The 14796-nt window shown below is 40.5% G+C and overlaps 1 protein-coding gene across 2 annotated transcripts in view; it reads right to left on the bottom strand.

The window, feature by feature from the left end:
- The window catches only part of LOC137134040 (A-type potassium channel modulatory protein KCNIP1), a 38338-nt gene extending 23542 nt beyond the window's left edge, over positions 1–14796 (bottom strand). The window contains exon 1 of one of the 2 annotated variants that reach the window (XM_067518403.1): positions 14491–14796. In XM_067518403.1, coding sequence (XP_067374504.1) covers positions 14491–14578 — 88 coding nt within the window. In that variant the 5' untranslated portion in view covers positions 14579–14796. Of the gene's footprint in view, positions 1–3714; positions 4385–14490 lie in introns of those variants that run through there. The other variant, XM_067518404.1, reaches the window with a different exon arrangement.

Genomic DNA, 14796 nt, shown 5'->3' on the forward strand with positions numbered 1-14796 from the left:
GATACTGTACTGATTCTGTTACAATAAGCAGAATCAAAACATCAAATTTAGATGAAAATAACATAACGAGTCTAATGTAATTCAAGTAATGCGTGTCACTGTCTCCAGATTAAAAACATATAGTCAGAAGTAGGGATATATTCATCATCTCTTTACTTATACAGTATATTGATTTTTTTTCTTAATTAAATGCTCAGATGTGGCTAAATTTGCAATGCTAAAAGATTTTAAAAGATGGAATTAATATTTCTTCCAGTGAACAATCTCACAGAATGGATTCATGTGTAAAGAAATATTAGATATGAGGTTATGAAATCACAGTCCCATCATTATACGCTTATACTTAGTCAAATACAAACACACACATGCTTCGGGCATGGGATTAACCAGAAACCCGTTTTCATGTTACCATGTGCCTATTAAAGCTCTTTTGCTGTCCTAATTGGCACTTTCAGAGCATCTCTTTTGATGTAGAGGGATGAGAGAGAGGGTGAAAAATGTAAAGCCTATTAGAAAAATAGGGCTCCTCTCCTCTCAGCTCTTCAGTCCTGGAGCTGATGGAAATGTTGAGCCAAACTCCCTTGTTCTTCAGAAGACTCATGTACAGTCACACACGCACAGACACATAAACACATCTTTTTACATACTTCTCCCAGCTCTACACTAAAACTCTGAGTAGTTAGTGAAACTTTGTACAGTTGGAAAGATTTTAGGGCAAAGCTATCCTTTGTGCAAAACTAAAAACATAGAGATGTGAGGATTCGAAATGGAAGAAAACTTGAGGGGAAAAACACATAAAAGACAAAATGCAGCAGTTGAAATGAGGAGAGGAGAGAGAGCAGGATCAAGACAGAGAGTCCGGTTCACTTGACTTGAGTGTGAAACTACAGAGAAATCCAGTAGAGGCAAAAACAAATAGAGTTAATGGGCAGAAAGATGAATGTGTTGGCAAGGTGCAGTTTTTGTGGTTTAAAACATGCCTAGAGGGAAATATTGCATTCGAGCAGAGGGGTTTGTGCACAGTGACACAGGATAAATTTCTTGCTGCAGGTGGAGAGAGAGATGCATATAGATGAATTCCTCAACGCTAACCTATGTGGCCACATGAGCTGGTCGAGACACTGGCTAATGTTTCTGCTTCTGATCTTTCCTAATGGAAAAGCTATGACTTTATATAGGCCACAGCATCCGTTTGGCTTCATTTAGTGCACTGAAAACAAAAAATGCCTGCTCTAGTTTGCGTAGCAGCTCTCTTTAATTCATTTCATTTGGTTCATCACTACAAAATGCTCCACATAGTGCTGTACAGTAAATGGGTTTCATTCATTTGTTTTTATGCCAAAGTGCCATTTTGTATTCACCTTGCCATTAATATAAGACCTACTCTACCTGCGAGGTCTCCACTACTGGATAATGGTGAATGATTTTAGATGAATAAGGTCTATTCTGCATATCTGTCATTGTAAAGCAAATGTTTTGACATTTTGACCCATGTCCCCTTAGAGTAAAGTACTAGTGTCATAGCTTAAATACTGAGTGTATCAAGCCACAACTACTTTTTCCTTGTCAAGCGTAAAAAGTTTTAACAATGTTAAATCTGAAGAAATGGCACCATCCTCTGTTTAAAAAGAAAAGGTAAATGTATAAATATATCAACAGCATGTTCACACTGAGAATCCTAAGAAGAGTATTTGCCTTGGACTGGAAACCACTGATTTAAATTTATACTTCAAGTAATGTTTCTTGGTCAGGCTAAAGAAACATATCAAGATCGTCAACAACTCTTAAAGGGTGACTGTGGTTAAGCAGGTGCCCATCAAACCCACAGTTGTTGGATCAATTCCTGGCTCCACATGTCAAAGTATCCTTGAGAAAAACACTGAACCACAACTTAGCTGCTCCTAATTTGCTCCCAGTGAGTGCAGGCCAGCTGCATAGAGCTGTTAATGGAAATGGGTGAATGAGTAGCAGCGTAAAGTGCTGAGAAAGTGAAAAAGCACTGTGACCAGTAAAAAAAATCTGGAGTTAACTGGCTGAATCACCACCATCAAGTCTACTTGATTTTGTCCAGTCACATGAAGTCTTCAGATTAACAGGTTTGACTTGAGTCAACAGCTCTGCACAAAAGCAAAGTCTATCCTAGAAAATCATGTTCTATCCTGGAAAGTTTTGTTTTCTCAGCCACTTCACTTTGGATCCATCTCAGCTGGTTGTTGCCTCATGTTGGGTTGTGATCAAGGATGAGCCAACCTTCCATGCAAAATGAATCCTGCCCTGCTTTCATTAGGCCACTGTAGCAGATGGTGAAACGCACACACACACACTTTCGCTGACACTCATACTCCAGCCCCCTGAGGAGCAACCTCGCCTTCACTCTCAACTTTTTTCCCCACTTTTACTCATCTATTGCTTCTTCCTCACACCATAACAGTGGAAACTTCAAAGTGGCTGCAGTTAAGAGGCTACCCTAACAAGAGAATGGCTTTTCCTGAACAAAATTGACTAAACACACTTGCTTCGTAGGCATTCCTGTCTATAGTTACTAGCAGGGTTGTGCTACAGGACAGGACGTAAAAGACTTTCTGACACGTGTTTCCTCTGTCAGACATCCTCCTACAGGTTTCATATTTTACACAGAAAAGAAACATCCGTGCCTCAAGTATCTGTTCAGCACAGATCAGAAGTATCTGCTGAGAGGTGTTGCCATGCAATGAAATGAGGCGCAGGTTGGGAATTAAAATAAACAACCGACGCAAAAAGCTATATATGCATGTATTTCAGAAAACCATTTACAGAGTCTCTAAAGAGTTGTACAGCTATTTCAAATACTCTGTGTGACTCCAACTAGAAAGGTATTTTCCTGTGGGATTTACACACCATTCACAGCACATAATTTACTTCACTTACATCACCCCCAGATTTTGTCACAACATAACAAGCAACCTATTTACCATGATCTTACTCCATTTAGTCCTTAGAACAGGATCTGCTTCTTGTCTCGAGTGTGTACGATGTGGCTCTGTGTCTGTCGGCGATAGCCATCAGGTTTGAGGTCAACACACACAGGACACAGCATGGCCAGAGGCTGACAGATAAGACCATTCTGATTTACTGCCCTCATATGCACACCACTGCCACTACCACCAAACAACACACACAAAATGAATGCCCCCCCCCCCCCCTTTACAAACTCCCACATTTCACATAGGAGTGATTTATGTACATAAATATTTTCGTGAAGTTGTTTGCACAAATTTAGGTATATGAACGCATACACGCATTAAAATGGATGTGCGAGTTTCCCCCTGTCAAATAGTAGCAGGGCAACCAGGAAGCAGTTTGGTTTGGAGAGCAAACAGGGGTAAATACCATCACCTTTTATAGACATACAGCCTCACACATACATACACACACAATTCTATCTTCTTAAACCCAGAGAGGACAGATGGCCTGGGGAGTGCACCATAAACCAACAATAAATTTAATTTTTTCCAACTTTATATCACCGCTCAGTATATGTTCAGCTCATTCGCATAATGCACTTCTTTTTCAATATTTATGACTGAGAGCAAACATGCCAGACCTTGTCATTACAGGTGCTGCTGTCAAATAACATGCATGTTTGTGCCCACATTCAAGACATTCACGCACACAGCTTGAGTGTAAAGAGGGATTTGATTGTAGAATAAATACAATTTAAAAAAGAACTCTTACCTTTGCGGTAGTTCACCTGCTTGGTTTGCATTGAAAAGGTTCCCATCACAAGACCCATCTTGACTTCTGGCTGGAGACAGTTTGTGTGTGCGTGTGTGTGTGCGTCTGGTCGTATATAGTCAAGGTGTGCTGTTGAGTGTGCGTACAGTAGGTGTGTGTAAGCTGTAATTAAGTTAGTCCATCAGCCAGCTGTATGTGTGGAAATACATATATCACTTCTCATGCTGCCTAACACCCACACAGCTCTGCTGCTTCTGCTCGAGGGTGTATGTATGTGTGTGTGTGTGAGTGTGTCTGTCTGTGCGAGTAACAAAAAAGAGAGAGAGGAGATGTGTGTATGTGCGTATGAGAGAGAGAGTGTGTAAATGAAATAGAGTGCGCACATGCACTCTGAAGCTACCTTTGTCTATGCTGTCACTGAAGCTGCCTGTTTTACATCCATTCTGTCTCTCTCTAGCTCGCACACCCTTCCTCTTCCGTTCTCTGTCTGTCCTCTTTTTCTCTCTCTTTCTCAGTTGGTCCCCTGCCACCAGACTGTCATTCCATCAATTCCTCTGTGCCTCTTTATGTATCTGCCTCTGTCTGTCTCTGCTTCTCTCTGCTCCCTCTCCTTTCCTATTCGTCTAAGCCGCTCTGTCTCTTTGCCTGTCTAGTTGAGGAAAGAGGGATTGCACAGTGTTGCACAGGAAAAGACAGGCACAGAGGGAGACAGGGAGAAGGGAGTGTGGGGAGAGGAAGAGTAAACCCAAGGGAGAGCCAAAAGAGAGGAGGAAAAACGAAACAATGAGAAGGAGAAAAAGGGAGACAAGGACAAATTAGCAGGATCGCAAAGGTAAAGTGAATGGGAGAGCAGGTGGGAAAATAGGGGGTGAAAGAGAGCGATAGTGAGAGATGAAGAGTGCAAGGGGTGAGGGGAGATAAGGGAGGACTAGACTGATCGGTCCCCCTTTGCTATTCAGCAAGCACAGTCTGACTTTGGAGTGTATTTGCCGCTTTATCTCGACATGCACGAGTCTGACAGGCGATGTGTGTCTATGTATTGGTGCATGTGTCTGTAATTATTCTGCTAGCCAGCGGGTGGGTCAAAGACAGAGCCCTGTACACTGACACAGCCACATTTGGAGAAGTGATGCTGCGCATATATCAGTGCCAGCATCAACACATTGTATCAGACATGTTTTTGCTCTGGGGGCTGCTGATGAATCCATCAGCTACACTCATATACATAGTTCTTATACATAGTTCAATGACACTTAGCTCCTTGCTGCACACCATGTGAGACCCTGCTATTGAGATTGGCAGGTTGCACTGACGCTATTGACTGCCCGCCTTATTGAAATTCCTCACGTGGATTTTTTAAGAAAACAATTTACAGCGGAGTTAACGGTGTGGCTGAGATGAGGTCATCAAGGCCAATGATAAAGCCATTAGGGCATAACATTCATTAAAAGCTACTGGCTTCGGTATCCTGCATGCTGAGGATCAATGCAAAGGAAAAACAACAGAACCAGGAGAAATAAGAAGTGTAGACAAAAGAATTACAAGAAAAAGATGAGGAGAAGAGAAGCAGAAAGAGAGTTTGAAGAAGTGAGAAAAAAGGAGTATTACAGGGCAAGAGTGTGTGTGTAATGGTGAGAGACATTGGGTTTTTTGGGGGGGTATGCAAGAACTCATTCAAGTAAACACAGACACACACACACACACACACCTTGACTTCCCACTATTTTCTTGTACTTCAGAAAGAGACAGCTCTGACAGCTGTTTCCAATCAAAATAAAAATATTTCACGTTCTCATGCACATCACACACAAACACACACAAATACACAAACAGACACTGATTAGCACAAGTAAGAGAGGCAATGTAACAGAGAGAAAACCAACCTTTAAATACAGGTACACACTATAGCAGTGATACATTGACAAACGCACACACACACGTTGATTGAATTCTTAAAGCTCGGCTAAATGGATGAGATAAGGGAGCATGATTTGTAGTAGTGGTGATGTTTAACTTGAAAGAGTTTAAAAACATCCAACAGTAAAGAAAAAGCCCTTGATTGATCAAACACTTTGAACATATAAAAGATAGACTGAAAATGTCAAAGTGGAAGATGCTTTGGTCGGTCTCTGCAAAGCTGACATTTTCTAAATACCAACTTTTCAAACAGCACTAAATTACCTTTCTTGAAAAATCTGAAATATTCAGGAAATAAACAATAGAAAAGACAATTTCCTTGGAAACAAAAGTTGAGAATTCTCACAATAACATTCAGAAGAAGGTGGTAGTATGATCAAAAGTTTCTTTGCTTGTCTAAGATCGAGAATGAATCTGAGTCACTGCTCTGAAGGTCAACATAAGCATAACTTTGCAAAGTGTTCAGGAAATAGAAAATGTATTAATAACTCTATTCTGTCTGTAACAAAATGTTGGAGTTAGGACAGGAGTTTGCCAACAGTCACGACACAAAGCAACTAAAGCCAACCACTAATCGTTCTCCATCCTAACCAAGTACTTTTTGACCAACATCTAGCAATGTCAGGTCAGAGAACTGGTTTTTGAAATCCTCCAGGGTGACTGTGGCGCAGGAAGGTAGGGCAGTCATCCACCAATCCTGCAGTTGTTGGTCCAATCCCCGGCTCCTCCAGTCACATGTCAAAGTGTCCTTGAGCAAGACACTGACCCCCAACTATGTTACTTCCAGTAAGTGTTGGCCAGCTGCATAGCAGCTCCCCCATCAGTGTGTGAGGGTGTGTGCGACTGTGAGTGCGAATGAGTGAATAAGTAACAGTGTCAAGCGCTTTGAGTGGCAATAGGTAGAAAAGTGTTACATGAGAGCAGATCATTTAACAATAACAGTGTTTTCAAATCAAAATCCACTGATTTTTTTTTTTTTCCACAGAATTTGTGCTTTCTGTTGTTTAAAATAATTTCAGTGATCTGATGACTTGTAATTGGCATCTCAGTTCTCACCAAAGCAGGCCTGGCATTTTGTCCAACATGCAACTCAGCCTTGTCACAGAGACCTCTCCCAAGAACTGCCTAACGCTTAGTATAGTATAAGCCCCGCATAGTATTTTCACCATGGGTAAGATGGTGCATAAGCAGGGGAAGCAGAGGACATTGAGTGTCTGTGAGCATCAGACTGAAAGAGGCCCCAATATTGATTGGGAAGGGATCAGAGTTATAAATAAGGGGTCAGTGGACATGTGGAGACAGCCCAACAAGGACATTCATATTCAAAGCCAGAGACAATCTCATCCTCCAACACCTGTTATCATGGGAAAAATACCTTTTCTAAGTTATGCAATGAAGATGGCTGTGGAATAGTGCAAATTAAATGTAACGCATTGTCATTGTCCTCTATACAATAAGTCCCTCCATAGAGGTTTTCTGACCCCTTCAGTATGAAATGGACCTTAAGCATGTATGGTTTAGGATTGGTTAGTTTAAAAACTACGTGGTTGAGGCTGGGGAAATGTCATGATTTGGGTGAAAATAATTTCTTTTAAGGTTAGGAGGAAAAAAAATTCATTGAATCTAGGGATCGACTGATTGCATCACTACGATCATCCAACTGTGGATTTTGTGATGCTACAACCAGATCTTGGGTCTGTCACAAATGTAAACTCACATTGTTTCTGAGGTTTGCTCCACATTTCCTGGAAAGAACCAATTTTTAATGAGTGGAATTAGTTGTGTTCATTTACCGCACAATGACAAAAAACTCAAATAAACCAACTGAGCATTTGAAATTATTTGGACCTAAACCAAAATTTCTAATCACTAGAAATTATGAATCTATGAGTTTAATCTTTACAAGAAAAACTGCATAAACAAACCTTGGCTTAACCCTGGATATTTCATCACATATATCCAGATCTGCTGTAAGTCACCACCATTATCTAAACACTTTCATAATTCATAGATCTTTAAAACATCCTGCTGACACACACAGACAAGATAACCGAGCCATTAAGTTCTCAGTGGTTTAACCAAGGAAACCAAAATAACTTTGCAGATCTGCAGTTGCAGTGTAATAACACTCACAGCAACAGGTTCATCACATTAGGCTGAGCGCCAAACTCTTCCAGAACATTAAGCCTGACATCATCTGTGCTGCGACTTGATCCTGTCCAGGGTGCTGTGGATCATTCTGAGTGCCCGCCAACCTCCTTCTCATCATTTATTAACCATTACTTAACAGACCTTTTGCTAGATTGAAATGCTGCCTGGATAAATGGATGGGGGTAAGGAAAGGAAAAGATGGGGTTAGAATTTGGGGTTGAAAGGTAGAATGTGTTTGACAGCAAAGGGGGATGACGTGTTGACAAGCACAGGAAATGTGGCAAGTGGGCAGTGAATAATAAATGGATGGTTAGTGGCTGCCTGGTCTTATCAGAGCAAGGCTGGATGAAATACGCCTTAGTGATGACCACACAGTGGAAAGGAGATGAGGGCAGTGAGCGCAGAGAATTTGGTGGGCAGCATGGAGAGAAGGAAACGAGTGAAAGAAATGAGACGAGGGTCAATAACTGTAGGAAGGGAGGTGACTGAGGAGGAGAAAAAAGCGAGACAAATGAGAATAGCGAATTTGGTGGGCAAGATAGATAGAGGAGTTAGAGAGTGAAAAGGGAGAAGGTGGAGAGAAGCGAATTAAAGCAGAGACTTGGGAGGACAGAGTAGATGGAGAGGAGATATGGTCAGAGGAAAGGAGGGATTGAGGGTGTAGCAGGGGTGGGGGAGTAGAAAATGACACAAACAGTATGGTAGAATGGAAGAGGGAGTGAAAAAAGGGTTGGGGTAGTTAGAACAGAGAGATGAAATACAAGGAGGGAAGAGTGTAAATGCACCTGGCTACCAACTGGCTCAGATATGCTCAATGTCGTCTGAGTCATCACAACAAATAGACTGATTACTGGAGTGAGGAGCAGAAGAGACAAGCTCAATGATCCCGTCAGACATGGGAATGAGGTGTAACAGTCAAGAGCAGCCAATTCCTGCTGCAAATAGTGCATCATACGTCATTTTTCCTCTAACAAAGACAAACGTCTCAGTTACTCCTACAAACTGGGCCAAGCTGTTCAACAAGGCCTTACTGCGAGAATTATTTTGCCTTTACAAAGGGTTTGTACTGTTTTTTTTTCTGGTTCTTAAAAAGTAAAATTAAAATAAATACAACAGCATCAACATCTGTGTTACTCCAATCTGAAAGACCTTAACAACAACAACTTTCCCTATCTTGTTTTACTGGCAAATGCTGTGAATTGTTTAAGTTCCATAAGTATTCTTTGCATAGATTATATCAACATCTAAATCTACATCATCACTTGTCTCACCCAATTCATGTGGCTGCTTAAAATGCGACAGGGGAAAGCTTTTGGGACTTAACAGCTACAAATTGAGATGTTTCCATTAGAGTAGTTTATTTTTTTTCAAAATCAACGAAAAAAAACAAATTCAACCACACCTCTGTGCAACATGTAGTATCTGCTTTTTAATAGTGGTTTGGGTGAACTGAGCCTTTAAGTGATTCCAAAGAAGAAGACTGATGGTCCCTGCAGGTAGAAGACTGATCACGGGTAACAATGTTATATCTGTGTGTGTGTGTCTGTGTTTTTTGCCATGACAACAGTCTATTTCTCTCCCTCAAGGCAACAGCTGCAGTTTCTCTGTCCCACTGTGAATCTCTCAGACAGATTCTCCACTGTTTTTCACCCAAATACTTTATGTCACCTGTCAAGATGTGAAAAAACCCACTTCACAGCCACCACCTTTCCCGTTCACTCTCACCACGCCTGTCAGCTTGAAGTGAACTTGTACAGACCATAAACTCTCACGAATCACGCTTAGACCAAGCTGTTTATCAATTCTTGTTTCAGCCTGGTGGAAATATTTACTGGTTTCATTCTGCCATGCATCACCTTGCCTGTGGCTGCTACTGTACTCAAGCCCTGTCGTCCTCCACGACTATTCCTGGTTACACTAAACACACCACACAGCGGGGTGCGATGAAGATGGAATTTACATTTTTGTCAACTGCAGCCAGGTCTTTTTTTTCTTTGCCCAAAGAGCTCCATGTGGATGATGTGAACTGAATACAAACACCTCCATTGACTCATCCCCTCTGTGTCTCTCTTTTCCTCCCTCCTCAGCAGATGAGACTGATGGAAGTGTTAATTGTATGCCGCTTTGGGATTGATTGCAGTACTGGGGGTGTGAACGGCGTATCATCCTGAGAGCCTTTTCCATATGAATTATTTTCCATTATATGTTGTGTTAAACATTCAATATGTCCCCTATGGCACATTAAAAGCATTTTAAAGAGGAGCAGCAGCAGCCTACCCACAAATGTAGAACTCTGGAAAAAGCACACACTCAAAGGGCTGCACCAAAGCCTGTCTGCACAAACATTCACATGTGTAGACATGCAAACACGCATATACTCCTGTCACCTTATTTTTCCTTCCTCAGTGCTCCCCCTTTAATTTCCTCATTCATCCTACTGTCAGTACGTCTCTCCGCCAAATATACAAGTGCAGAAAGTCCCTCTGACTCAAAGCGAATATGTGATGGAAACAAAGCAGCTGTTGAATATTTCATTAAGCAGTTACTAGGAACACCTCAGATCTGAGTCCTCGCAGTCGATGTCGATGAACCCTCAGTGTGAACACTCCTCCTCAATGTCCACCATCATAAGCAAGCACTTTGAGGTTCTAAATATTTGAAGCTTCATTTTGGTTAAGATTCAACATCACTTTTGCCTTAATGTGCTCTGACAATGTGGTAAAGGTAATGGTAATAAAAGGAATAGGAATCTAACACCCTCTGCTGTGCAGTCAGAGAAATACAAATCTGAAGACAGAAAACTGAGTTTTTAGGCAAGGATTAAAAACTGTAAATACTACAGCATCATTATTAATACATTCTAAATGAGACATTAAGATGTAGCATGATGAAGTCATCCTCAGGTGTCATCGCTCTTCCCTTTTGGAAATGAGCTTCTCCATTTAAGGCAGTGAACAGACAGGAAGGAGGGGAGGAGTGATTAACATTGCATGTTCCTACTATTCCCAACAGTAGTCGGCTTTAAAGACAGAGAGGAGTCAGCACATTTAAAGTTTCTGGAATTGTTCCTCCAATGAAGTTTCTTATGTCCAATTACCAAAAGTCGTCTGATGTCATAGTTGAGACATTTCTGTTTTGTTACATAGTGTGAGGTGGTAAAACAGGCAAAAAATCTGATGCAATACATGTCATGAGTTTCAAACTAATGTGAGACTTGAGTAGCTGCCAGCTTCCATGCTCATCTCTGGTTGAAGGAAGATTGTGTTTTCTGTGGACTTAAGCCAAACTGTGTTTTGTTTGCTGATGGCTGCCTTCACCTGTGCTCAGACCGCCACAGACTGCACTGTTCTACATCCAGAGAGGTTGGATTTGTACACCGTGGAAAGCACCAGAAGGCAGTCTGCGTGAGGGGATAAGTGAAATTATGACTGTTTATAGCCTGGCATGGCTTGACAGAGTGTTTACAGGGTTTTCAGAGATGACAGAGAGCCAAGGAGAAGTTTGGGGCTAAGGCAGAGCAGGAAGTGACAGACAGTCAGAGATGAAGTAGAGAAAATCAAAGAGATGAAAGGGATTTGGTCTAATCAGCCTGCAGCTACAAAAAGTGAGCAGAGGTGGAAACTCCAGCCTCAGAATTCTGTGAACTAGAGGCAAACAAATTTAGCTAATATGGTTATTTTTTAAGATTGTAAGCTAGACTGCTTGCAGCATAACATGTCACATCATGGTTTTATATCAGCAACTATAGCACGAGAAAGCTTTTCAATGTGATTTTTGATTTTTTGATTTTTGATCTTATCTGTGAATGTTGTGCAAAGTGCTTGTCACACCCAGCTTGCACTTTTATAATAAAAACCATATAGTAAAATTACCTATTATACAGAACCAGTGCTATTGCAGTACTATGTTTAATATTTATGCATTAAATAATTTTTCACATTTTTGTAAACTAAAAAATTCTATCACAGTTCTTTAATAACCTTGAGCAGTGTTGAACAGTAATTTGTTTTTGACCTTAACATCATTTATGATTAGTACTAAGTCTCTGAGTGTAAGAAGCTTTAATTAAAAAACAAGGAGATGCTTTGGATCTTGGTAAATAGATTTGGATACACAGAAAATGCAGCTTTATAGCTATAATATAACAATCTGTGACTGTTTGGCAAAACCTTTGTCAAACAATCGACTTAAACATTGTTGTAAATTTATTGCAAATCCTGGATTACTGCCTATGGTAAGATTTAAAAACATACATTTTTATCTGGTGCTTTGTTTTGAATTGTAAAGAGGGAAACCGAACCAGTGACTACATAATTAAGTCTCAAATCAGATAGTTAGTTTTATTTTTAAAACTTTAATTGCCACTGAGTAGGACAGAAACCCACCAGGAGTTGCATAATGGTAACCTGTATTTTCTCAGAGCTACCAGCAGAGGTCAATGCTGCACAAATGCTTTGAGGATTCCTAGAATGTATTTGCATTGTCTCCCAGCACATCAAAACAGAAACCTCAATACCTCAACTAGTGCAAAGATAGTGTTGTAAAATTACTTACTCATCTTTGCTCATTCTTCATGTTGTCACTTTTCACTTTGTGAGTGACATAATTGAGTGATCTTGTGTCTTTCAGTAATAAAAAAAGAAATGACAGGAAGACAAATTGTGATTGTTGTAGAAGAAGGTAAAACATATTGGGCACTTTACTCATCACAAGAATCAAATTTATTTCCTCTTTCCATTTACTAGAAAAAACTATTCACTGCTCAATACATGTTCACCATTCTTTATTAAATTCTAACAGTAGAGCAGAATTTATTTCTCTCGTGTTCAACAATCTGGATTAAGAGTGCACACAGCAGCTTCTCCTGGTGCCCAATAAAAATACCAACATCCCAAATTGAAAAGCAATGAGTAGTAAACGAAATCCATAAAACTACACAACTGTAATGGCCCTTTAAGGAGCTAGAATATGTTGTGTGTAATATTGTGTGAATGTGTGTGTGTGTGCGCAGATGTGTTTGTGTGTGTCTGTGTGTGTCGATGTGTTTGTGTGTTTGTGTCTGTGTTTGTGTGTGTGTATGTGTGTGTGCATAGATGTGTTTGTGTGTGTCGATGTGTTTGTGTGTGTGTGTGTCTGTGTTTGTGTGTGTGTGTGTGTGTGTGTGTGTGTGTGTCAGTTGCATAATCTGATGTTGCAGTTGTAGCTCTTGCTCTCACTGTAGCTCTGAACAAGAGCATCTGTAGACCTGTCTGGGTTTTTATTTGTGGGTTTCTGAACTTGTGTGTGTTTGGGTGTCTAATATTGTGCAGATCCAGACCACTTGCTCCTTCAACTAGTTTCCTTGTTGTAATGGCTGCGTATTAGTGCCCTGAATTTTTTTATATACATATGTAATTCCAAATTAATTTCATCATCATACTATAAGTTAGTGTACATAGTTTATAATTTATCGCAGTTTCCATGTGGACGTTTTTTCTGATCAATTTTATTCTCATTTTATAGGTTGCATTTGTGAAGAGACACTTTCTTTGTATTCTTGGCTAATAAATACAGAATCTGATTCTATGTGTGTTGATGTTTTTTGGTAAGTGTGTGCTTTACATCTTTGTGTGTGTGAGACAGCGAGAGACACTAAGTTCATATTTACATTTATTGTGCCTCTGTATGAGTTTTTCTTCAAAGGAGTAATTTATTACGCAACCAAGACTCAGCAGCTCCTTTATGACTATCTGTGTGTGTGTGTGTGTGTGTGTGTGTGTGTGTGTGTGTGTGTGTGTGTACATGTAGGAGAGAAAGAGAGAGATGGAAAAAGAGAGAGAGACCTTGAGGGCAATTTTACCCACTGTGGTCAAATGCTTGAGCCATCCACAAATATGTATGTGTGTGTCTGTGCATGTCTCTGTGTGTCTGTGTGCATTTGAATATGTACTCTATGTGTATACTGACTTCTTTGATGTTTGGCATCCCTCTAGACAAAATGTCAATTGGCTCAAATAGTATTATGTTGAAATTGTCTGTGTGTGTGCTTGCATGCATGTGCCTCCAGGTGGTTGCTGTGCTTCATACAGTTTCTGAAGCTGTCTTCCCCTGCAGTGTTTTCCTACTGAAACAATAAAATAACCAGAGTAAGATAAAAAAAATTGTGCACTCACAGAGATCTTACTCATAGGCACTGGGCAATAGATAGAATACAAACACGCACACAAACACACACATCAAATAACAACCTCTGACTCAAAATAGCAAAACCCTCCAATACCTCTCAGCATTGTGTGTGTTTTATTACTCACATTTATCATGAGCACACACACTCTTTGCTATATATCAACTTTATCTCTCCTCTCTATTTGCTGCTTACTCCCTTCATCTCTGTCTCCTTCACTCCTCCCTCTGGAGAAGATACTGAACAGAACGAGGTCAACTGGAGACGAAAAAGAGTAAAGGAAAGGAGTTTTATGAGCTGAACATGAAGTATGAGGTGGACTAGTCTTTCACTTTTGCGACTCTTAAATGTTTTTTTCGACTTTGTCCGCAACACATTAACTGTTCAAAACACAAACACACATATTCCATAGCCACTTTCAGTATGTCAACCTTAAAGTATATGGTTTAATGTACAAGAACTTAATAAAAAAACATATGTGCCTGAAGTTGTTAGAATATGAACCATTACTATAATTTTTAAGAGACATTTTAGCACCTACATACCTTTAATGAGAGTTCCACTGACCAGTTTGTGCAGAGTCAAAGCAAACTTGACAATTCCCTGTTTGCAGCGCTTAGCACACACTGCCATCCTGACAGTGAACTGGGACACAGCAGGCTGAGTAGGGCCAGAGCATGAAAGAGATTTCCAGGACAAAATCAGCAGCACCACTAGCAGTTCCCTCAGATCGAAGTGGCAATCAATGCAACTTCTTCTGGCAGAGAGTAAGAATCCAACAGAGTGAAAGATGCAGAGGTGAGCGCACTCTTCTTACAGTGTCGCCTCTCGTCCTCGCTCAGCTGGAGAGA

Source organism: Channa argus, chromosome 10 (genome assembly GCF_033026475.1).
Source record: "Channa argus isolate prfri chromosome 10, Channa argus male v1.0, whole genome shotgun sequence".
NCBI lineage: Eukaryota > Metazoa > Chordata > Actinopteri > Anabantiformes > Channidae > Channa > Channa argus.